The 26,517-nt window shown below is 41.2% G+C and overlaps 1 protein-coding gene across 1 annotated transcript; it reads right to left on the bottom strand.

Moving 5' to 3' along the window:
• Positions 1 to 771: 771 nt before the first annotated feature.
• LOC124595207 (DNA-directed RNA polymerase II subunit RPB7) lies at positions 772 to 26,517 on the bottom strand. The gene is made up of 8 exons (XM_047133844.1): positions 26,355 to 26,517; positions 25,985 to 26,094; positions 25,749 to 25,908; positions 23,346 to 23,396; positions 1,389 to 1,454; positions 1,173 to 1,244; positions 1,060 to 1,093; positions 772 to 970 (listed from the first exon to the last, which is right to left on the bottom strand). The coding sequence occupies exons 1-8, from the start codon at positions 26,364 to 26,366 to the stop codon at positions 954 to 956; spliced, it is 522 nt and encodes a 173-aa protein (XP_046989800.1). The 5' UTR covers positions 26,367 to 26,517; the 3' UTR covers positions 772 to 953.

The following is a 26,517-nucleotide window of genomic DNA, read 5'->3' as shown; positions in this document are numbered from 1 at the left end:
AAAATTTAGCGTTACTGTCATTAGGTAGAATAAGCTGGGTTCGCTTAGAGGCTCTTTGGCACATAAAGTGCTTCGGATGATCTTAAGGGAATTTTTATGCACCAAGCAGATCAATAGATCAGCAATCTCCCACAAGATGTATCTACACCATCTACAGTTGAAGGTTCTGGAAATCATGACAATGACTAATCAATGGGCAGAACAGTGACAAGCTTTCAAGAACTTTCTCCAAATATTTTCTGTTCAAAACTGACCAGGAGGTGCTGAGCACACACGGCAGTTAGGTTACTTTAACACCAAATCTGCACTCACCTGACCAGAAATCCTATTCTTCCAGCCACCACACTTCACTAATTCTCACTAAATCCAACTTCAAAATATCCATTTCCCTCCTCAAATTTTCTAACCTACCTACTCAGTTAATGGATCTAATATTTCACACTCCAATCAGCAGAACACCAGTTTTGTTTTTGCTGGTGACATTCTCGTGTGTAGTCCCTCCCCTTTCCCACAGATCTAAATTGGGGACTATTTTGTCTCCAGATTATTTTACGCAAGCGGATGTCACTATCATTAAGCCATACAATGCAGAGCTGCATGCCCTTGAGAAAAATAAGAGCTGTAGTTCTCCCTTGCTTTCAGCCAGGAGTTGATAAAAGCTCATCTAAACTTAATGGCCACCATAACTGTAGATGAGTGGCGCGCGACACACACACACACACACACACACACACACACACACACACACTCTACACAAGAAAAATAATGATATGTACTCCATAATTAATATAATGTAACAGTTCCTTCACAGAAGTTTCTGATGAGTTCAGCTTATACAAACATTTCACATTCATTAAAAATAACACCTTATCAAGTGATAGGCATCAGATTATACATATTATACAAAATAATATTTTTAAAAATGACACCACTGGCCACTCCCTGGAATGAGATCAGTTGCCCACAAGACCTGAAAAATATTTCAATAAAATTGGTCAAAACATTATTTTTTATTTAAAATTGAAGTATCTGCTGCATCAGTAAAAAACATAAACTTACCCAAATAGTCATCCATCAATGTCCCAATTGCAAACTGAAATAAAAAATAAAATATTCATTATCCCTACACTGAAAAAAACATGGAGAAAGTAACTACTACAATGGTTACTTACAATTCCTGAGGCATCAACACGTGTGCCAACAATCTTCAATCGAATTTCATCATCCTGATTTATAACAATATCCTACAAACACAGAAATCGTAAATATATTTTAAAACTCAGATTTATTCACAACACATATCTGATTTATTCTGAAGTAATGTAATGTGCAATTTGTGTTTACCAATCATGTCAAACTTCAACAAATTATAACTTAGATACACTTACTTCTTCCTTTGATTTGTAGCATGCTGGATTTGAATTGGGGCAGAACTGTATGTCTGCAGGAATTGACTGCAACAAACATACAAAGAACCGAAAGTTAAAGATATTTAGGCTCTTCCTAGAAACAAAAGTATAATTTGATGAAAGAGAGATAGGTTGGTGATAGCACTGTCATATTAGGGCCTTAAATCATTACAGGATGATTCAGAATATAACTTTGGCTTTGAAAGGCAAAGATTTGCATTCAAGTCCTCATACAACATACAGCTTTAATCTGTCAGGAAACTTGATTTCCATGTTTACTCTGCTATAGAGACAGTATGTAAGTTTGTTATTGTAGCTGCATACCAAAACAAAGTTAAGTTGTGTACTGGGAAACTCTTCTTTGTTCAAAAATTATACTGATGAATGATACATTTATTCCAACATTACGGTAGGTCATCAGTGACACATCGCAGAGGGGAGCCAATGAAGCCATTGTTAACATGTCTAACTGCTTAGGGATTTCTGAACAATAGGTTCATCGGTATGAAACCACACTGTCTTCACTGTACATTTTTGTTAATGAATAACATGCCAGTAAGTGCTGATCTTAATGGGAACGAGTGATTTACATGACCCACAGATGAAAACATACAAAGCAGGCTCACCTACAAACATTTCCATTTCAGAATTAACTATCACACACAGAACACGATTTGCATTTGGTAGGATACATACGATGATATTTCTATTGCAGGTTGTCACAAATATGAACAAGCAAAAATACTTAAAACTGTTTTACTTTCCATTACTCTATCACATAAATTGTGAAGATGTGTCCTACCATGCAATTAGTGTCTCCCCCTATTTAACAGGCCAAGTGTGGAGAAAAACAACAACAACAACAAAAATTGTAACACATGTGCATGAACCATATGTTGAGAGATGAAGTTAAATGTAATGCTTGTACCATAAGGGAAAATAAACAAATATATTGATAAAAGCAGAAATACCATTTACTTGTAGCAAGAACAGATGTGTAATAATTATTGAACCCTGAAGTGCATTAACACTGGTCAGAAAAGACAATTCTTTACAGGTGCTATTAGACTGATTTGTAATGCAGCTCAACGTCTGTATTCACACCACATACACAGAATTTTTCATTACACAAGCTAAAACTACAAAGCAACCTATGAAAAATGTAAATTTAAATTGTTTCTTTTGTCCAGTCTCCAATATTATTGCCTACATATCATTCCATGCCCCCCCCCCCCCCCCCCATGAACCATGGACCTTGCCGTTGGTGGGGAGGCTTGCATGCCTCAGCGATACAGATAGCCGTACCGTAGGTGCAACCACAACGGAGGGGTATCTGTTGAGAGGCCAGACAAACATGTGGTTCCTGAATAGGGGCAGCAGCCTTTTCAGTAGCTGCAAGGGCAACAGTCTGGATGATTGACTGATCTGGCCTTGTAACAATAACCAAAACGGCCTTGCTGTGCTGGTACTGCGAACGGCTGAAAGCAAGGGGAAACTACAGCCGTAATTTTTCCCGAGGGCATGCAGCTTTACTGTATGATTACATGATGATGGCGTCCTCTTGGGTAAAATATTCCGGAGGTAAAATAGTCCCCCATTCGGATCTCCGGGCGGGTACTACTCAAGAGGATGTCGTTATCAGGAGAAAGAAAACTGGCGTCCTACGGATCGGAGCATGGAATGTCAGATCCCTTGATCGAGCAGGTAGGTTAGAAAATTTAAAAAGGGAAATGGATAGGTTGAAGTTAGATATAGTGGGAATTAGTGAAGTTCGGTGGCAGGAGGAACAAGACTTCTGGTCAGGTGATTACAGGGTTATAAACACAAAATCAAATAGGGGTAATGCAGGAGTAGGTTTAATAATGAATAAAAAAAGTAGGTGTACGGGTAAGCTACTACAAACAGCGTAGTGAACGCATTATTGTGGCCAAGATAGATACGAAGCCCACACCTACTACAGTAGTACAAGTTTATATGCCAACTAGCTCTGCAGATGACGAAGAAATTGAAGAAATGTATGATGAAATAAAAGAAATTATTCAGATTGTGAAGGGAGACGAAAATTTAATAGTCATGGGTGACTGGAATTCGAGTGTAGGAAAAGGGAGAGAAGGCAACATAGTAGGTGAATATGGATTGGGGGACAGAAATGAAAGAGGAAGCCGCCTGGTAGAATTTTGCACAGAGCACAACATAATCATAACTAACACTTGGTTTAAGAATCATGAAAGAAGGTTGTATACATGGAAGAACCCTAGAGATACTAAAAGGTATCAGATAGATTATATAATGGTAAGACAGAGATTTAGGAACCAGGTTTTAAATTGTAAGACATTTCCAGGGGCAGATGTGGACTCTGACCACAATCTATTGGTTATGACCTGTAGATTAAAACTGAAGAAACTGCAAAAAGGTGGGAATTTAAGGAGATGGGACCTGGATAAACTGAAAGAACCAGAGATTGTACAGAGATTCAGGGAGAGCATAAGGGAGCAATTGACAGGAATGGCGGAAATAAATACAGTAGAAGAAGAATGGGTTGCTTTGAGGGATGAAGTAGTGAAGGCAGCAGAGGATCAAGTAGGTAAAAAGACGAGGGCTAGTAGAAATCCTTGGGTAACAGAAGAAATATTGAATTTAATTGATGAAAGGAGAAAATATAAAAATGCAGTAAGTGAAACAGGCAAAAAGGAATACAAACGTCTCAAAAATGAGATTGACAGGAAGTGCAAAATGGCTAAGCAGGGATGGCTAGAGGACAAATGTAAGGATGTAGAGGCCTATCTCACTAGGGGTAAGATAGATACCGCCTACAGGAAAATTAAAGAGACCTTTGGAGATAAGAGAACGACTTGTATGAATATCAAGAGCTCAGATGGAAACCCAGTTCTAAGCAAAGAAGGGAAAGCAGAAAGGTGGAAGGAGTATATAGAGGGTCTATACAAGGGCGATGTACTTGAGGACAATATTATGGAAATGGAAGAGGATGTAGATGAAGATCAAATGGGAGATATGATATCGCATGAAGAGTTTGACAGAGCACTGAAAGACCTGAGTCGAAACAAGGCCCCCGGAGTAGACAACATTCCTTTAGAACTAGTGACAACCTTGGGAGAGCCAGTCCTGACAAAACTCTACCATCTGGTGAGCAAGATGTATGAAACAGGCGAAATATCCTCAGACTTCAAGAAGAATATAATAATTCCAATCCCAAAGAAAGCAGGTGTTGACAGATGTGAAAATTACCGAACTATCAGCTTAATAAGTCACAGCTGCAAAATACTGACACGAATTCTTTACAGACGAATGGAAAAACTAGTAGAAGCCAACCTCGGGGAAGATCAGTTTGGATTCCGTAGAAACACTGGAACACGTGAGGCAATACTGACCTTACGACTTATCTTAGAAGAAAGATTAAGGAAAGGCAAACCTACGTTTCTAGCATTTGTAGACTTAAAGAAAGCTTTTGACAATGTTGACTGGAATACTCTCTTTCAAATTCTAAAGGTGGCAGGGGCAAAATACAGGGAGCGAAAGGCTATTTACAATTTGTACAGAAACCAGATGGCAGTTATAAGAGTCGAGGGACATGAAAGGGAAGCAGTGGTTGGGAAGGGAGTAAGACAGGGTTGTAGCCTCTCCCCGATGTTGTTCAATGTGTATGTTGAGCAAGCAGTAAAGGAAACAAAAGAAAAATTCGGAGTAGGTATTAAAATTCATGGAGAAGAAATAAAAACTTTGAGGTTCGCCGATGACATTGTAATTCTGTCAGAGACAGCAAAGGACTTGGAAGAGCAGTTGAATGGAATGGACAGTGTCTTGAAAGGAGGATATAAGATGAACATCAACAAAAGCAAAACAAGGATAATGGAATGTAGTCTAATTAAGTCGGGTGATGCTGAGGGAATTAGATTAGGAAATGAGGCACTTAAAGTAGTAAAGGAGTTTTGCTATTTGGGGAGCAAAATAACTGATGATGGTCGAAGTAGAGAGGATATAAAATGTAGGCTGGCAATGGCAAGGAAAGCGTTGCTGAAGAAGAGGAATTTGTTAACATCCAGTATTGATTTAAGTGTCAGGAAGTCATTTCTGAAAGTATTCGTATGGAGTGTAGCCATGTATGGAAGTGAAACATGGACGATAAATAGTTTGGACAAGAAGAGAATAGAAGCTTTCGAAATGTGGTGCTACAGAAGAATGCTGAAGATTAGATGGGTAGATCACATAACTAATGAGGAAGTATTGAATAGGATTGGGGAGAAGAGAAGTTTGTGGCACAACTTGACCAGAAGAAGGGATCGGTTGGTAGGACATGTTCTGAGGCATCAAGGGATCACCAATTTAGTATTGGAGGGCAGCGTGGAGGGTAAAAATAGTAGAGGGAGACCAAGAGATGAATACACTAAGCAGATTCAGAAGGATGTAGGTTGCAGTAGGTACTGGGAGATGAAAAAGCTTGCACAGGATAGAGTAGCATGGAGAGCTGCATCAAACCAGTCTCAGGACTGAAGACCACAACAACAACAACAATCATTCCATGATGACTCACCTAGGCCTCCTTGCTCGACAATAAAGAATTTCAATGAAATCTTACGTGAACATCCACACATGTTCCCATTGAACATTGGTAAAGTGTTTAACATTCATCAAAGCAATACTGGTCACGATATAGTCACTTGTTTGACTCCACGTGCGACTTTGTACAGAGCAGATGTGAATTTCTGGTGACTTCGAGCTGTTATATCTCGAAGAATATTTAGTTGAAAGAAATAAAATTTGGCCACCTTGTAGTCCTCCATGCTTTCTCTTAAGAATAATAATCAAACAAATTTTAAAAGCCATATCCAGCAAGAAAATTTTAGGTAAAACCATCCAAAAAATTTTCAAAATTTGACATCTTATGCCTCTGGGATTGAAGGAATGACGAACATAAAACTTGGTACGTAGTAACTTAACAACACAAGATTCTCAAATGTAAGCTTTCATTTATGTGCCACTTTCAATACTGAATAAATTAAGTGAAAAGCCGAAAAAACAGTACTTTCAACCTGATTTTGCAAACAACTATATTCCTTAAAAATGTTCAAACTGGACTCATTAAAACATCCCTCCATTTAACGTAAGAAAGAAAAAAACTGTAAACTTTGGATTCTTACATCTTGTAGAGTAAGTGCTTGCTGAATGTGAAACTTAATGTGCAATAGCTCTGTAGCACAAGGACGTGTGATATAAAATTTCATTTGCCTGCTCTTTTCCAATAATATACAAATTTGTGAAAAAGATGATCCTTGTGAAAATACGGTATATTCAACACTTCTTTTACAAATACCATTTTCTGTTAAAGCTTCAAACCAGTCTCATTTTAAACAACACTTTTAAGCCCCCTCCCAAACAGTGGGTTTAATTTACAACATGAACTAACAGTGTTGCATCAACAGGGACAAAGTAGACAGAACAATCAGACAATGAATAAAGTTTTCACTTTGATTTCTTATACCTCACTGATTAAAGGCATGATAAACATGAAACTTTGGACACAACAACTTAGCAACAAATGGAATTGCAATATGCAGTGAGGTAACAAAAGTTATGGTATACCTCCTAATATTATGTTGGACCTCACTTTGCCCAGCATAGTGCAGCAAATCGACATGGCACAGACTCAACAAGTCACTGGATATCCCCTGCAAAAATACTGAGCTATGGTGCCTCTACAGCCATCCACAATTGCTAAAGTGTTGCCAGTGAACACTTTTGTGCATCAACTGACTTCTCGATTGTGTTCCATAAATGTTTGTTGGGACTCACATAGTGCGATCCAGGTGGCCAAATCATTCGGTCAAATTGTCCACCATGTTCTTCAGACCAATCACAAACAATAGTGGCACAGTGACATGGCGCATTGTCATCCACAAAATTCTACAGCTGTTTGGGAATGAAGTCCATAATGGCTGAAAATGGTCTCCAAGTAGCCAAACATAACCATTTCCAGACAATGATCAATTCAGTTGGACCAGAGGGCCCAGTCCATTCCATGTTAACACAGCCCAAACCATTATGTAGCCACCACCAGCTTATACAGTACATTGTTGACAACTTGGGTCCATAGTTTTGTGGGGTCTGTGCCACACTTGAATCCTATCATCAGCTCTTACCAGCTGAAATCAGCACTCATCTCACCAGGCCAAAGTTTTTCAATTATCTAGGTCCAATTTATATGGTTATGAGCCAAGGAGAAGCACAGCAGGCGACGTTGTGTCGGGCATCTGCTGCCATAGTCCATTAACATCAAATTTTGCCGCATCACCTTAATGGATACATTCGTCATACGTACCACATTGACTTCTGCAGTTATTTCAAGCAGAGTTGCTCGTGTGTTAGAACTGACTTATCGACCGCTTCTCCTGGTCGATAAGTGAAGGCCGTTGGCCACTGCATTGTCGGTGGTGAGAGATAATTCCTGAAATCTGGTATTCTTGGTACAGTCTTGACACTGCAGATCTCATAATATTGAATTCCTTCACAATTTCTGAAATGGACAGTCCCACGTGTTTAGCTCCAACTACCATTCCTCATTCAAAGTCCGTTAATCCATATTGTGCTGCGATAATCTCATCAGGAACCTTTTCACATGAATCACCAGAGTACAAACGATAGCTCCACCAATTCACTGTCCTTCTATAGCTTCTGTACTCTCTACTGGCGCCACCTGTATATGTGTGTATCACTAGCCAATGACCTTTGTTACCTCAGCGTAAAATATCATTTGCGTACTGCTTTCCAAATTTCTTCAAAATTAGTTCAAACTTTATTTTCATAATAATTGCAAAAACAGAACACATTCACATTGCTTTTATAAAATCTGTTTTCCATAACTGATTTCAAACGAATCACAGATGGAAAGAGAAGCATGTTTTCAAGCATTCAGAAAATCACGTTCAATTTTCCAATGTGTACTAATAATACATAAAAATGACCGGCGAATTTGTGTTAATGTACCATAGCAAAGGAACACACTGCAGCAAACTGTTATCCATGTCCTGTTGCATTTGGTTTTTATTTTTAAGCCGAGAAGTAATATCTCACTATATTGCACTGGTCCATGATGAAATTGTCACTACCAGTTCAAGAAGATGAACTGTCAACCCCCTCGTCATAGGGCTCACGCTCGACAGCTGAGCAGCACAAGCTACAAATGGGTTTCTTCATCCAGGATACTAAGCCAGTAATTTGGATTCTTAATTTAGGTTCCAAAGCCTTCTGATGGTATCTGTTTCCTTATAAAGCCATTTGCTAACTATCTTATCTCTGATCCCAAATCTGTAGACGTATTTCACATAGGCTGCAAGCAAAAAGTAATATCAATTTTTATTTTAAAATTCTCAACATTGCAGTTTACATTTTTCAAAAATTTTGAGCCACTTTCTGCAATAAATTATCTGAATATGGATGCCGTCAGTCAGGTGATGATACTGGAAGAACAGAGAGCATGGAAATGACGTTTTGTTCTGGTACCCAACAAGCATCTTGCCTCTCGGGCCAGTAAAATAAATGAGTTGGGTGGAATGCATAAATTTTATCAGTGCATCATTTTGTTCCAATTATATGTCAATAATGTTGCTGATGCACCATCCATTATCATACATACAAGCAATGTAATGGTCAGCTAACAACTCTGTCAGTTTCAGATTTAGCAAGGTTGCACCACTGTGTCATCAGAAACTTTGCTGATACGAACCGAGGGCTACAAATTGATGATGTTGTCTCTTACTGGCAACATTGTTGCTTTCTTGACACCTTTCTTCAAAACATTTTTTGTTTTAACTTCCCAGACGAGAAAGCGCTGGTATGTTGATAGACACAATAAAAAACACAAACACACACACACACACAAATATTCAAGCTTTCACAACCCCAGTTGCTTCATCAGGAAAGAGGGAAGGAGAGGGAAAGACGAAAGGATGTGGGTTTTAAGGGAGAGGGTAAGGAGTCATTACCATCCCGGGAGCGGATTCTGAGAGTTGTCGTCCACCACACCAACGCAGTTGGCGTCCTTAGGACTTTGGTACGCAGCATATGCCATTTCTGACGCAGACAGCTTAAGCCAAGAACTTGCGCATTTGATGGCTGTTCTTAAGGAAAATGGATACTTTGAGAAGCAGATTCGTCAGGCTATGGAGTTTGGACCATCATCGGAGGCGCATGAAGAGGAACATAGATTGGTGGCCTTTATTCTTTATGCTGGGGGCATATCGTTTAAGACTGGAGGAATTTTAAAATTAAGAGTGTGTTCTCTCCACCTTCCAAGATTAGGGCACTACTTGGCTCTGTGAAAGATGATGTGGAGCTCGGGAAACCCGGTGTATACAAAATTCCATGTCAGTGAGGGAAGGCTTATATCAGCCGTTCAATTCACACAGTTCATGACAGGTGTGAAGAAAAGGCTACAACAGCCGGAAAAATTGGGAGTAGCAGAATACTGCTTCAATGAGGAACATGGTATGAAATTTGACAAAAATGTTATAGTTGCTAACACTTCCGGGATTTGGAACAGTGTCTATAAAGAGGCAATTGAAATTAAGTTGGCGGATAATTTAATTAATAGAGACAATGGGATTCCTCTTAGTAGGCCATGGAATCCTGTACTATCCCGCATCAAAAATGAACTTTCTTCGGTGCAGCCAGTCAGACTCAGTTGGTAGAGCACTTGCCCGCGAAAGGCAAAGGTCCCGAGTTCGAGTCTCGGTCGGGCACACAGTTTTAATCTGCCAGGAAGTTTCAGCCAGTCAGACTGTTCAAAAATCATCCCCAAGTATGATATATCATTCCCGCCACTGTTCTACTAAGGGCAGCACCATCTGCCCAGTCTTGGAAGGCAGCAACCGTAATGGGTGGCGCATGCGCCGTGAACAGTACAGACGCCTATATAGAACGAGAATTTGCAGCTTGCCATCAGTTCTCAATGGGACTCATGAGCAGAAGCAGCAGTTTCCTGAAGATGGCAAACAGTTGGATCACTGAAATATCGAACTGAGTTGATTTTAGGATCCGACAGCAAACCTGAAGAACTTACGGCATTTTAAGTCTGTCACAAAACATTTGAAATCAGTAGCATGAAAGGCAAACTGATCTGCTGGAAGTCTGAGAAACTATGATGCATCTGTTAAGACAGCCACACACAAGACTCTGGAGCGACCAAGTCTACAGCACAGCTATATGTTTAAGGTTTGTTTTTGTCTAACTGAAGGAAGTCAGAGACATGCCACCAGGACAATAACAGACTACATGAAAATGTAACAGACACAAAGGAAACAAATGGAAATTGTTGAAGAAAAGGCGAAAATGTATTCATGAATCATTACATAGGCCCAATCCTCACCAAGTGGCCGAAAGGGTCCCCCACGACGAATTTGAATTTAATACTTGTAGACATATAGTTATTGGTTTGACCCCACAGCACAGCTTCCAACAGCCCAACCCTGAGTTTTCCGTAACTTTGAGTTACACCACTTCTGACGATATTTCCTTGAAAGAAACAAAAACAGGCCATCTTCCACAACTTTTTGCACTCACTTAAGTTTAATAATAAGTTTAGCTTTTTCATATTTGGAAGTAAGTGTGTAATAAGCCTGGAACTTTGCATGTCATTTACTAACACAATGTCTTAGTATTGCGATGTGAGCATATAAGGCCCTAAAAAGCTGCAACACATTGGAAGCACTGTGAAAATGTGCCTATACTCTGTTGATACTCAAATTAAATCTGATATTGCTTACTATGTTTTACAATTGTTTAGCACTGTATGGGGAAGGTAATATCGAAAGTACTGACAAACATAACGTGGGCCCAAGTCAGAAGAACTCAAAAAATTACATGAGGAAAGGGCATCTGTCATTGCAACTCATCATGACATATTTCAGCCAGATTTCCTGTTGTAATAGGTACAGATTCAAACTAGTACTAAAGTTTAAAATTTAGCTGTGCATTAGCAAGGTGGAGATCTTGTAATAAAATTGTTGCAGAACAGCTGCAACACATAAACTGCCTTCAAGCTTTACATCACTGTCACATTATGTAAATCTTGGTAATAACAGTCTGCCTGACATTTTTTGTAAAGGATCCATTTTTAGTTTGTCTGAAAGTATTTGTATGGAGTGTAGCCATGTATGGAAGTGAAACATGGACAATAACTAGTTTAGACAAGAGGAGAATAGAAGCTTTCGATATGTGGTTCGACAGAAGAATGCTGAAGATTAGATGGGTTGATCATGTAACTAATGAGTAGGTACTGAATAGAATTGGGGAGAAAAGCAATTTGTGGCACAACTTGACCAGAAGAAGGGATCGGTTGGTAGGACACATTCTGAGACATCAAGGGATCACCAATTTAGTATTGGAGGGAAGCACGGAGGCAAAAATTATAGAGGGAGACCAAGAGATGAATACACTAAGCAGATTCAGAAGGATGTAGGTTGCAGTAGTTATTCGGAGATGAAAAGGCTTGCACAGGATAAGAGTAGCATGGAGAGCTGCATCAAACCAGTGTCTGGACTGAAGACCACAACAATGCTAAGGCTGTGCTAGTTTAATTATAGTTTTAAGTATAGGATATTTTGTGTTTAGATACTTCACAGATTATATGGAACATAAGTGTACTAATGAAAAATTTTATAGATGTGTCACCACGGAACATGGTGACTTGTCAACCACTGGTTTCTTTTAAACTGAGAAAATCAGAATCCCCTTTGCCACAGGAGCCAGGCTCAACACTTGTGCAACAGCAGCCACAGCTGAATTTCCTCAGCACAGGATCCCAATTCAGGTGAACCATTTTTAAAAGAAACATCAAAGGTTACAAGAGGGTTCTTTTAGGATCCTGCACTAATGATAATTTCAAGCTACTTAAATTTTTTTGAGGCTTCATTAATCTTCTATTGAATATCATGTGAAAAACTAGGCCTCCACTGTCACTAATGTCACTGATGAAGCTGGAATAACTGAAATAATATGCCGTCCCGAACCCACAACTTGTCACTATTTGATGACCAGTAAAATGTATGTTCTGTGCCAGGTGGGCAGATAAGATTTGTTAAAGCTGCCTTCTGCTTAGTGAAACCTCTCACACTTTTCCTGTCCTCCACTATCTCTCATAAATGCATGCATCATATTGTACAGGATGGAGATCAGATGTTAATATATCTCTTTCACTACCATAAATGCTCTCACTGCAGAACTGAAACAGATCTATAGGCATAAGAATCTGCCTATTCTGGCAGTTGCAAGATTGCTCTCACTTTGTCATATCTCCAACCTCATTACAAGGTGACTTTCCATGACTTTTAGCTGTACGGTACTAAGACCCTGTGTTGGCATGTTATTGCATGCAAAGTACAGGCATATTACATGCACACTTTCAGACACACGGAAAGCTAAACTTCACAGTTTCTTCATGTGGCTAATTTAACGGCTGCATTTGCTTCAAATTTTGAGGATGGCTACTCAAACTTAAAATAAATAAATAAATAAAAACAAAATTTCACTGAGAATTCCAGGTCTAGGTATTGGGAGCAAGAGACGTGATAATAATTAATCAAGAGCAGAGGAGAGCGGTTGGGGGGAAGGGGGGGGGGGGTACTGCATCTCACAATAATGACTTTTCTTTCCTCTGGTCTGCGATATATTAACCATTAGCCGTAGTTTCACCACAGTTCTTACACATCAATAATTTATATGGAGTAATAATCATATAATTAACACACTTCAAAATTTTAAGTATTTTAAAACTGGTGATTTATAAAACTCAGTAAAATTAAATTCCACTGCTAGGTTAAAAACACAAACTTCCCTGAGATTTTATGGAATTCCTGAAATAGCCTGAGATTTCCTTAATTTTTTGTAGTAAAATGTAATTTCCTTAGAATTCCAGGTTTTCCAGAAGAATTGCCACCCTGATTACCCATATGAATACCACATATGAAATATTGTTTATTATTAAACATAAGAGAGTGCAAAAGTTCGTACAATAGGGTGTAAAGGATAAGCCAGACAATAGGGGATTTTACTTTATTATATGATCACCCAAACGGTAACTTCATTTTTCCATTGCGGCCAAGCCACGGCCGGCAGTGTTAGCTGCCTGTAAATTCTTTCGTCCCACGGTCTAGTAACAGGAAGTCAGCACCAACGAAGGGCACCTTCATCACGCGCCTCTCTCATGTGCTTACGAGGTAACGCCGCCCCAGGCTTCGCTTAGCAGGCAACACTCTGGAAAGTTTCATGCCGCCCGCACGGTTTGCTCGGTCCTGACCAATCAGGGCGGAGGAAGCTGCGTTGTGCGTCGAACATACCCGGCCGCCCGTCGCCGGGCCCGCTCTCTTGTATTCTTGCTCACCTGCGAGTCGGATGCGCGCCCTGTAGCATTGAACATCTCCCGCTTCTCCCGGTGCAGCGGCACTGTGGACTTAGTTTTGGCAGACAACCACTTTCGGTAGCTTCGCGAACAATGTTCACCAAATTGTAAGCTCTGGCTCACCCTTACCTCCCTAGGCCTATGTAACCCCTTTCAACATGCTTTAGCCAATAAATGGCCTTTCTCTAAAAATTACTCTATTATTCCATAACGCCCACCGCCTGCCCATACCCGCCATCCTGTACAATGGTCTAGTTTTGCCACAGATATTAGGTACTTCTCTAAGTTGCAGAAAACTTGCGGGTACACAGTGCTATGGGGTCATACAAATTATTTGATCTCGGCACGTATTAAATTACTGACAGTAAAACTTTACCAATGTTTACTGGGAACATGTACAAATATTCACACATTATTACATTAAAATCTGTAACAATCATGTGGGAACCTTCTTTGAAATCAGACCACTAAGCATAGAATGGCCCTTTAGGAACTTTAGAGAATAAATATTAAAGTCAAACCACTCAAGGATTAGGCCACAGCCCTATCCAATAAGCCAAATGCTGCCTACAAAGCAATACAAGGGGCAGTCTATGGTTGTGGGACATGTGATCAGCATATTGCCAATCCTTCACGCAGTTACTGCCAGGACATGAATCTTAATGGTGCCACTGCTACTTTATTCCAGCAGTTCCTTATTTGGCCTTAAGGTGCTATATGGGGTCTGTTCCAAACCTTCCCACTTGATAAATAAATGATAGGTGGTAGCAGGTAACAAAGGAAGGAAGCAAAATTAGTGTTTAACACCCAATCAACATTGAGTCCATTAGAGATGGAACACAAGCTCAGAATGATTCAAAGATGGGGAAGGAAATCAGCCGTGCACTTTCAAAGGAACCACCTCAACATATGTCTGGAGCAATTTTGGTAAATCTTGAAAAACCTAATCAGAATGATTGGGCGCAGATTTAAACCACTGTCTTCATTTAGCTACAGGAATCGAACGTGGGTCCCTCTGAACTGAAAGCAGCATTGTTAACCATTCAGCTATGGATGTGACCAATAAATATTAGAGAAACATAGTGGAGCAGCTCTAATTCACCCACTGCATTTGTTGTAAAGGAAAGGGGAGAAATTAAAATGAGAGAAATTACAGGATATAAAGAGGCATGCAGACAGTCACAGGATCTAAAGAGGCATGCAGTCAGTCACTTTTCCCTCATGTCATACACAAATGGTTCCAAAAAGAAAAAATGTCTCTGTTGCAATAGGTATTTTTTCTTTTTGGAATAATTAATTCTATTGCTGCACCAGGGTCATGGAGAGGGGTGATGGATACACAAACAGAATATGAGCAGTGGATAATATTCATACAATGTATCCCCTTAAATAAGTCCCTAGTTTCAAAGATGGTCCATTCAGACGGATTTACATCTCAGAAGAGTTATAACGATAAAAGGTAAAAGGCTAAAAAACATAAAAGTGCAGTCATGTTGTCAATGGTGAAAACAAAAGGAGGGAAGTCAGCAAGTGGGCAACCCCAAGGCTATGCTAGAGGCAGGAAATATCCCACCTCTGATGCAGTACAGGCGAGACAAAGAAGGAAGCTCAAAATCACAGTGAAGAGACGCAAGGCGGAGCCCAACCGGTAGGCCCGCCCGATGGCGGGAATCAGGTGGGCGATATCCTTGGTCTGGGAACAAGATAGAATAGGAAGGATGAGTGGGAGAGGAACTGACAGCGATTGCATAAGAAACCAGAAGCTGGGACTGCCGAACAGAAAGGGGAGGGGGGATCCCAGCTTCAACCAGGAAACTATCAACAGGGCTAGTAGGGAAGGCACTGGTGGCCAAACGAATACCACGATGGTGGACCAGATCCATGAGGCACAGTGTGGAAGGAGCAGCTGAACCATAAACTTAACAACCATAGTCCAAGCGAGACAGCACTAAATCCCGATAAAGGAGGAGAAGAGTGGAACGATCCGCACCCCAAGAGGTATGGGCAAGGAAGCAATGGACATTGAGTTTGGGGAAACATCCTATCTTCGGAAGTACGATATGAGGCAGCAAAGCGAGCTTGTTGTCAAAAAGAAGACACAGGAAATGAAACTGTGGGACCACAGTTAATCATTGTACATTGAGGTAGAGCTCCGGATCAGGGCGGACCGTAGTACGGCAACAGAAGTGGACCACCAGCGATTTTAAAAGAAAGAATTGAAACCCATGTGAGAGGGTCCATGCAGAGGCACACCATATAGCACCCTGAAGCTGCCACTCTGCAGTGGCCATTGAAGAGGAACTAACCCAAATGCAGAAATCATCCATATACAGAGCATGTGTGACCAAAGGGCCGACGGAAACCACAAGTCCATCTACAGCAATGAGGAAAAGAAGTACACTAAATACGGAACCCTGTGGGATACCATGCTCCCGGGTCCGTGGAGAACTAGAAACGGTACCAACCCGAACAACCGATGGAACAAGAACTGGCAGATAAAAACCGAGAGTGGGCCCCGAAGACCCCACTCATGAAGCGTAAGAAAGATACGATGGTGCCAAGCCGTGTCACAGGCCCTGCGAAGGTCGAAAAATACTGCAACCAAATGGCGGCGCTGGGAAAAAGCCTGCCGAACTGCGGATTCCAAGGGAAGTAAATGATCAATCGGAGACTGTCCCTCTCTGAAGCCACACTTATAAGGGGACAATACACCCCGAGATTCGAGGACCCAATTGAGCCGATGGGCTACCATCCGTTCAAGTAACTTGCAAACAATGGATGTCAGGCTAATTGGCCAAAAGCTTTTGACAAACAGGGGGTTCTTACCAGGCTTAGGGATGGGAACCACAATGCTATCCCTCCATTGGGAAAGGAAGTCACCCTGGAGCCAAATGTGGTAAGCACCCGGGGAAGATGATGTCGTTGTGGAGCACTGAGATGTTGAAGCAATTGGTTGTGAATGGAGTCTGGACCAGGGGCCGTATCATGAGAAGAAGAAAGTGTGGAAGAAACTTCCCATTCAGTAAAAGGTTCGTTGTAAGATTCTGACTGCCAAGGGGTAAAACATAAGGCGGAAGCTTCGGCCCGCTGACGCTGATGCTGTTGCAAAATGGGTTGCAAGATGTTCCATGAGAATCAACAGGTCCGTGCACAGGCCATCCAGGAGGGCAAGGCCTGGGAGTGTAGACTGCCCATGGCAACCTCGGAGAGAGCGAAGTGTAGCCCATACCCGTGACATAGGGACTGTAGAAGCAAGGGAATGGGTGCCTCTAAAGAGCTGCAAAGCTTGACGGCGATCATGGATGGCGATGGCAATGGCTATACTCCACCACGGGACTTGCCGGCAGTGAAATGGTCCAGATGATTGTGAGAAAGGCTAGCAGGCGAACAACCGCATCAGACACATCATGTAGGACGTCATCTATACAACTCAACAAAGGGAGAAAAAAACGACCTGTGCAGTATATATAGGCCAATCGGTGCGTTGAAAAGACCAACGAGGTAACCTGTCCATTGGGGAGCGGGAAGTGAGCGAGAGAATCAATGGGAAGTGGTCACTAATGCAAAGGTCATTGTGTAGCGACCAGTGTAATGAAGGGAGGAGGGAGGGAGAAGAAAGAGAAAGATCAATGGGAGAAAAGGTACCATGACCGGCACTGAAATGGACAGGGGAGCCATCATTAAGAAGGCACAAGTCGTGGTCTGCAAGAAACTGGTCTATGAGAAGACCCTAACTAGATGGAAATGCACTGCCCCACAAAGGATGATGAGCATTAAAATCCCCAACAAGGAGGAAGGGAGGAGTAAGTTACTGAAGAAGGGCAGTTTAGGCAGCAGGTGTAAGAGTCTTGTCAGGAGGAAGATACAGATTGCAAACTGTGACCCAGACAGCAACCGCTTCCAATGTAGTTTGAACAGGAATCCACGTGCTAGCAATGTCCGTATGGACCAACGTACAAACGCCACCAGAGGCCCGCAGGGGGCCGACCTGATTTTGACAGAAAGCACGAAACCCACAGAGGCTCGATGAGTGATCATCAGTAAAATGAGATTCCTGTAGAACCACACAAGCTGCAGAGTAAAACAAAATAAGGGATTTCAACTCCGGAAGGTGACAGTAATATCCATTACAATTCCATTGGATAACCACAGAATAATTCAAATGGGGGGTGAACAGGCTAAATCCAGTCATGCCACCAGGTCACAATTCATCACCAACAAGGAGAGGGTGACATCCATGAACAGCAGGTCAGAGTCAGGTTGCGAAGGTGGGGACGGGACCTCTGGCAACACCAGAGGCTCCTTGTCCCAAGACTTATCCTTCTTCTTCTTTTCTGTTTGAGATCGAGGAGGGCTGTGCCACAAAAAGGAGCCATCTGCAGCAAGATCTGAAACAGAAAGAGAGCGGGCGACCTGGGGGGCCACAGTCCATGGTTTTCGTAGTCGTCATGTGGCAGCAGACCTTTGGCCTGGAAGGTGCCAGGAAGGGGGGTCCAGGAGGGGCGCCCTTGACTGGCAGACGTCAAAGAAGTGGGGCCAAAGAAGTGGAACACTTCCCCGACTGGGGAGGGGGAGCAGCACCTGGAGGGGAGGGTGTGGGAACCGCAGGGGAGGGGGTGGGGTGGGGGGGAGGACAGGGATTTGGGACTGGGTTACGGAAGGGGGAGGAAGGGGTGAAGATATAACTAAAGCATAGCTAGAGGTCACTGACACAGGATGAAGACGTGCATACTTCTTACAAGCTCATTGTAGGTTGGACGATCAAGGGACTTATACTCCTGTATCTTCTTTTCCTTCTTATAAACTGGGCAATCCGGTGAACGTGGAGAATGATCACCATGACAATTAACACACACAGGAGGGGGGACAAAGCAAGTTCCTTCATGGAGTAGACGTCCACAGTCACCAGAGAGAGGGGTCTTTGAACAGTGGGAAGACTTGTGTCCAGAATGAAAGCACTTAAAACATCTCATAGGTGGTGGGATGTACAGCCTCATGTCACATCTAAAACCATAATCTTGACCTTCTCAGGGAGAGTATCCCCTTCAAATGCCAGTATCAAGGCACCAGTATCAATGTGATTGTCCTTCAAGCCCTTTTGAATACGCCGTCTTAGATTGTCCCTAAGTTCCTCATCAGTTTGAAGGATGAGGTCCCTGTGAAAAATTACACCTTGAACCATATTCAAAGCCTGGCAGGGGGGGGGGGGGGGGGGTTATGGACACAGGAATTGAGCCAAGATGATCACAGGCACGAAGGGTCACAGACTGGGCAGCTGAAGCAGTTTCGTCAACAACGAACCTGACAGCATCTTGCTCAGACAGTCCACTTCGTCACACTTGTCTTCAATGTGTTCTACAAAAAATAAAGGTTTGGTAATGGTGAAAGTATCCCCATCAATCCTGGTGCAAACCAGAAAGCGGGGTAAAGGTTTCGCCCCTAGCCAATGAGTCTGACCCTCCTCCCAGGGGGTAGCCATGGAAGGGAAGGCCGAAGGGGCAGAAGAAGCAGCACTAAAAGAATCATTTCCACTCAAAGAGACTGCTGTGGAAGAAGGGCCAGAGTTCTGGACCCATATGCGTTTCATTTGCATAGCGCCCGCCCTGATACCACACACTCCAATCAGGGGCTCTCCCCACAGGCGCCACCCAGCCACAGCAAGGACCGTCTGGCACAGTGGCCATTGCCGTGAGTTCCGATGCTCCAGGATGACAAGCAACCACTCCTAGGCTTACATGAGGAGGTCACAGCTCAGGTATCAGAAGTGTGATCCCTGTGTTTTCAAGGAGCTCAACCAAAAGGGTACACAGTGACCCCACCACACAGGCTAGCTACCGAGCTGGCTATGTACCCTAGCATCAGCCAACGACATGAAGGAAAAAATGCAAGGAACTAGAAGAGCACACGCTGGAGACACTAGGTAAGGTGCTCTACTACTACGGAATATAAATTTAGTAATGGAGGTCAAACCCCAGAAGGGGACTAGAGAATGCCAAAAGGATGAGTTAATTACTCAATAAAACCAAATCGCAAAGTCAAGGATAGTGGAGCCAACATAAACAATGACACCAAGAGAGGGAGACGAGAGGGCGAAGGGGAAGGATTAAGGACAGGAAAGGAGGGGAAGGGAAAGGAAATGCGGCCCGGGAAACAAGGAAGGCTGCAATAGCTCGGTGCCCCGTGCTCACCACGCACGTACTCACGAAAGGACCGTGAGCCCCCTGGGGGGAACTAAGATGGGCTGGCAGCTGGCACTAACTAGTCAACTACAAGGTGTACAACTTTGCTTCCACCGTTTTTCCCCAACATTTGAGGCTTTAATGAAACAAATTGGTTGCACATGTATCATTCAAAGTATTTTCCATCGCTGGCCACTGCTTTCTCCTATCTTTCGGGCAGTGTACGAATCCCGCGTCGAAAAAATTGTTCATCTTTTGAAGTGATCCAATTTGTGACTTCTTCATGAGATCGGAAGTGTTTGTCAGCCAAGCCATGCGCCCTTTATCTAAACAGGTGATAGTCAGAGGGAACAATGTCTGGAGAATACAGCGGGTGGGATAGGACTTCCCATTTTAACGTTTCCAAGTACGTTTTGACCTCTTTTGCAATGCGGGGTCAAGCGTTGTAGTGTTGCAAAATCACTTTATTGTGCCTCTCGCTGTATTGCGGCCGTTTGTCTTTTAATGCTCTGCTCAAATGCATTAATTGTGTTCGATAACGAGCACCTGTGATTGTTTCACTTGGTTTTAACACCTCACAGAACACGACGCCGGGCTGGTTCCACCAAATGCATAGCATTATCTTGGAGCCATGATTATTCAGTTTGACCATCGACGTGGAAGCATGGTTGGGATATCCCCATGATTTCTTGCATTTAGGGTTATTGTAATGAACCCATTTTTCCTCCCTGGTCACAATGCGATGCAGAAATCCCTTCCGTTTTTGCCTCTGAAGCAACTGTTCACAAACACACAAACGCTGTTCAACATCTCTTGGTTTCAGCTCACACGGGACCCAAGTTCCTTCTTTCTGAATAATGTCCATAGCCTTGAGATGTTTTGAAATGGCTTGTTGTGTCACTCCTACTAATTGTGCCAATTATTCTTGAGTTTGATGCAAGTCTTCACTCAGCAATGTCTCCAATTCTGCATCTTCGAAAACATTCTCTCTTCCACCACAATGCTGGTATACAATGTTAAAATCACCGTTCTTGAAGCGTTGAAACCACTCACGACACGTTCTTTTACTAATAGCGTACTTGAGAGCATGTTATGAGACTCAGCCGCTGTTTTCTTCACATTGAAACAAAACACTAACACCTCCCGCAAATGACAAGAATTAGGCTCGTAAATTGACATTTTCAATCAAGAATAACTTTATGATGCAGACACAAATCGATTAAAGTTTGAATGAGAATCTGTTGACCGAGGTCCAAGCTAACTGCCAGACGTCTGCAATCTGTTTCTTTCGACCGCTACTTACCATTGTCGGTACCTATCGGCAAACGGCTGAAGCAAAGTTGTACACCATGTAGGTGAAACGTTTATCAAAAAGTTATTTTAATCAATGTGTAACCCTATCAACAATTCAGTGGATAATATTGTAGGAGTTCTACCCATTTTATATCTTTGATCTACTCATAATATGTTGTTTCTCAACCCTTTGCTGAATTTTACATCAAAATTTCTATATTTAAAATCAAACAATGGAATTCCAAGAGGGAATAACAACAATATGGAAAGGATACGTTGCTTCTCATCACATAGAGCAAGTGAGGTGCAGTCTGGCACAATGAAAAAGAATGCTAACAGTATTCAGCTTTCAGGCTCAGTCCTTCATCAGATGTACAAAACTCGCTGTGTGCTGTAATTCAAAACTACCTCGGCGGTGAATGATGGAAAGTGAACATGACGAATTATGAGTTGGATGATTAGACAAGGTGGCAGAAGCAAGGAGAAAATTGTGTTCAACAAATATCATCATGAAGTTGAGTGTATGACATTATGTGGTGGCATAATGCAATATATTGTGCAGAATGTTTTCATAAAACAGAATACACCATAAAATTCCAACTGTATCCAGATTCCTGCGCGATCACAACCTCAGAAATGGGGACATTTCGAAAATACCCCACAATACGATCTCTGGGCTATGCTACAGATCAGGCTATCACCATAGCCTGTTTTGCTCTAGTCACGTTCGTTGGTTCTTCAGTTCATAACCAAACTGTTACATCTCATCCTAACCTATACCTCGGACCACACTCCATGTCAGTCCAGCACCACAACCAGTTTTCTTACACATACATTCCTTGGCTTCACCAACTCACAACAAAACTATAACAGTGGAATATGAAACAATACCCCAAGAAATCTTGTCCTATTCCAAGAAACATACAACCCAAGAAATACAAAAACCACTAACCAACTTTATATCCGTAACAGCCAGATCAACAATCGGCACCCACATAAAAAACAAAAGCATTTTCGACCGAAACGAGTCATCAGATTCAACGATTCTCACTGGCTACTGTATACTATGACCCAATTGGTTACAGCCAATGGACACAAACTGCCAACCGCAGTAAGCTGGGGGAAGAGTTGCTGACAGCATAAGAGCACTGTAATCTCTGCCACTTATACAGGTTTTTGTTTATTGATATGTACAGCACGTTTGCACTGTGTTACAATTTTATTAGTGATTTCACCAAAAAGGAAGAACCTATGTTTTGGTAACAGACTGACCTTAGCATGGCACAAGGTTGGAAGGTGACAGCCGCACTGTGATTTACATCTGTTCATTGTTATTTGGGTATGTATCAATGAAGGCGAAACCAACGAATGTGAATATTACATCTATGTTTTGACAGACTGACATTCAGTACACCACAATGTCTATGTTACAATGGAAGGGTACAATTTGGTTGTGATTGGCAAAGCCAACACATATGAAAGTGAAATATTTGTTGTGGTGATAGACATCTGTAGTACAGACCGAAGCTAAAACAGCTTGCAACCTAATAGTTTCATCTTTTGTTTTCTTGCATCCGGCATCCTGCAGTATACATATCAATGCAAGAAACACCAAGCTGTGACAAAAGTATAAAGTGAAAATTGGGCAATATTAATCTTTACTTGTTTGTATTTGTCCCTAAAAACAGAAGTGCTTTTGTCAAAAAATCCACTCCGATTGCACCTAGCACCTACTCAGTTAAAGTGGTAGTTCTATACACATCACCTATTTCGTCGTCATAATCTCCAATGACCGCTTGTGGTAGACGTTAGCAACATACATTTCAAAGATAGAGCACAGGGCACACCATTAAGTTTTACTACACTTTGAATATTGTTAATATTGAAAGAGTGTTGTTATCTACAAGAATAGCCATCAGGTTTTAAGCGATTTAATGGGTATATATCCAAATAATTAAGCAAAAAGTTATTTTGAAAACCCCTTTACACTCTTCATCTAGGAAAACATAAACACAGCAGATTATCTAAAATTTCTGTACAGAAAGTTAAACTTACATGATGTGAAATGAAGCATGACAACGGACCAATCTCGGCAAACATCCCAACCTGAAAAAGTAATGGTTTACAAACCTCAGTGATGTTCAATAAAATGAAAGGCTCTCACTCTCCATACTAATCACCTGTAACTAAAATTAGTCCAGGAAAGAGAAAGTAAACATCCAAGACAATATTACTTGCAACATAAGGAATCTGGATAGGTTACAGCCACATACTGTGTCATTAGCAATAAGAACACACGGTCAGGACCTTATGCTGAAACCATTATCATTTTATTTTTATTTTATTTATTTATTTATTTTTTGTTGTCACATTCTGATCATAATTGACCAAACTACAACTCTTATATATTAATTCCTTTTAACTGCTGCGGACTAAAAATTGGGGTCGACAGAAGTGTCTGATCCCACGCGTCGACTTTGACCCGTGACGTAAGGGTGTTGTCGTGTGTGACGTCACGACGGCGCGGAGTTTGGTTTGTGAGTGTGATGTGTTTGTATGTTTCATCGTGTTGTGGTTTGTTGTGCTCTCTGCTGGTATGTTCAGGGTTTTCGTTGGTGTGGTGTAATGGGCTCAGTTTGCTTTTGCTTATTATCCAGAATTGTTCGAGTGTCGGCTGTGTTTGTAGTGGAATTCGTTTCTGTGAGTTAACGATTTTGTGTAAGGTTAATTTAGTGTTGTTCACTGTACATCGTGTGGTAATTTTAGTAAAATTTATCGGTTGTTGTTTTTGTTCAGGAATGGATATGACGGATAAAATCAATTTCAATTTAGTAACTTTAAGCGATAATTTTGCATATTAAAGATCTTGGAGACAATATTAATAGGTCAAGGGAAGTGTCCGAACCCAGACATTGTGTTTAGTGGTATTTGTGGAGTTTTGTCATGTCTGTTTCTTCCGTCGTTTTGTGTGGTTTTGTATGGGGGTGGGTGTTTAAATTTGTTTATATTTAGTTTTCCCCCATCCAAAAACACCCCATTTTCCGCGCTTGTTCCGTTAGTGTTATTAAGCTTTTTGTGGAAAGTGTGTGTGTTTGTTTTTCGATGTATTTTCGTCCACATAATGTGTACGTACTGACTTTATATGCGCCATATTGAAATTGTGGTTTATGGTCGTTTCTGCCATATTTGTGACGTCATGGGTCAATGCAGACGGGTGGGATCAGACGCTTCCGTATTTCCAAAAATTGCTGTATTAACAGAACTTTTACAAAGATTACAAAGTCTGGGAAATTGTCAGAATCTCTTCCCTACACTTTAAACCAAAAACCACAGAAACAGTTACATTTTCAATATCTGACAAAAGTGTTAACATTCATGTTGTGTTTCATACCATATTATTTATAATGATAAATACATTGAACTATATGCGCTCTACAGCTTTGCATTCATTGCAGTGGGTGATGGATACAGAGGAATTAGTAGGGTCCATTAAACCAACATCCAGAATGGCCTGCACAAAGTACCAAGTTGCAGTGCGCACACAGTACTTTAACCCACAACACAAAGTTTCAGTTGTAGTTAATATGAAAAATATCTTCACTCACAGATTCCTGAAACCAAATTAGAGTTCACTTAAAATAAATTAATGTCAGAGTTTAGTGAATTGAGCAACATGGACAGGATGTCAATTAGTCGTCACCCCTACATGGGTGAAATATGCTTACAGAACTGCTTCCTCTATAGACAAACGTGCGACAATAAGAAGGACGCAGTATCAGCATGATTTACCTCCTCTGGTAAAGCTGCTACTCTTTCTCTCCAGTCACCCATAACACAGTTACAAGCATTTCAATCAAGTAATAAATGTGTGTTCCTCAATTTCAGGACATGGCTTTGAGATTTTGGACTAAAAACTGAATGTATATCTAAATGCAAAAATAAAACAACCAAAACAGAATACCTCCAGTGGTCAAATGCTGCTTGGTTTCTCTCTCTCTCTTTTTCCGTGATATAGTGTTAACATATACATATGCAAAAGTGAAACTCGGTATTTAATTCCAGGATTAAGCAGCTCACAGAACTTTAGAAATAAACCGTGCATAATCTGAATACAACCTTAACATCAAGTAAAATTAAATCCTTCTAAATAAAGTAGTTCAGAGACAAAAAATTGAATAATCTAACAACAGTTAAAGAGCAAAAATCTGCAAATGAGTGAAAAACCTCTTGCAAAGGATGTTCCAGTCGTGATGGAAACGTCAATGACTGTCAAAATACTTATTAAACACGATTTAATTTCCTGCACAACAGCAGATACTTCCGACAGTGCTGTCGAAAGTGCTCAAATTTGTTTCATTTAGGTTACAAAGTATTGTTCCAGAAATTAAACTATTATTATAAGTGTTTAACTGTGTATTGTGTTGTTTGCAAACGGCTATTATTTAAAGTAGTTTATACCTTGTTTACTTGGGTGACGACGGCGTCAAGAACTTCTCCTTTAAAAGGCCTAAATACAATAGCCTTATATTTAACAGGATAAACAACGAAGCCCTGGCCCGGCTGTATGAGGCCAGCACCTATATGATCTATTGTTGTAACGGCTATTACAAAACCATACCTGGAAAAAGGAAATTAAATATGTTACATGTTGTTGCTAATACAAAAGCATCACGCTAAAACAAAATGTTGCTTACTTTCCCGTGCAAGTTCCTTCAACCTCCGTATATAACTTCTGTTTCACGGTTTCAATAAGCTGTGGTCCAAAATACCGTGGATGAAGTAGAATCTCATGCTCCAAGGAGATCTGAAAGTTAATAAAACATACTGCTGGTACCGAATAACTCAAGGAATATAAAATAATGCTCAACGGTAATGTGCACAACACTGTTGAACGCGAAATCAGTGTCAGTGAAATACTGGGTAATGAGAAACTGAATCTTATTGTTAAATGTACCATCAACAACTCAAATCGAGTCGGTAAATGAACGCACTATCAAAAATTTATGAATCTCGAGGCACCAATAAAGCATTAATATCAATATCAATTATGTTCTTGGCACTTACGTGGTAAAACATTATTAAGGAATGTGTAAAACCGGTTGCTGGGCGAAACAGTTTATTACACAGCGTCACAGCATCTCCGAAATACCAAGTTACACCAACTGCACACTACTCCTCAACAACAAATACAAACGACAAACCTATTGTAAACAGTTCAAAGATATTA

Source organism: Schistocerca americana, chromosome 2 (genome assembly GCF_021461395.2).
Source record: "Schistocerca americana isolate TAMUIC-IGC-003095 chromosome 2, iqSchAmer2.1, whole genome shotgun sequence".
Taxonomy (NCBI): domain Eukaryota; kingdom Metazoa; phylum Arthropoda; class Insecta; order Orthoptera; family Acrididae; genus Schistocerca; species Schistocerca americana.
This window is presented reverse-complemented; position numbering and strand designations above follow the sequence as displayed.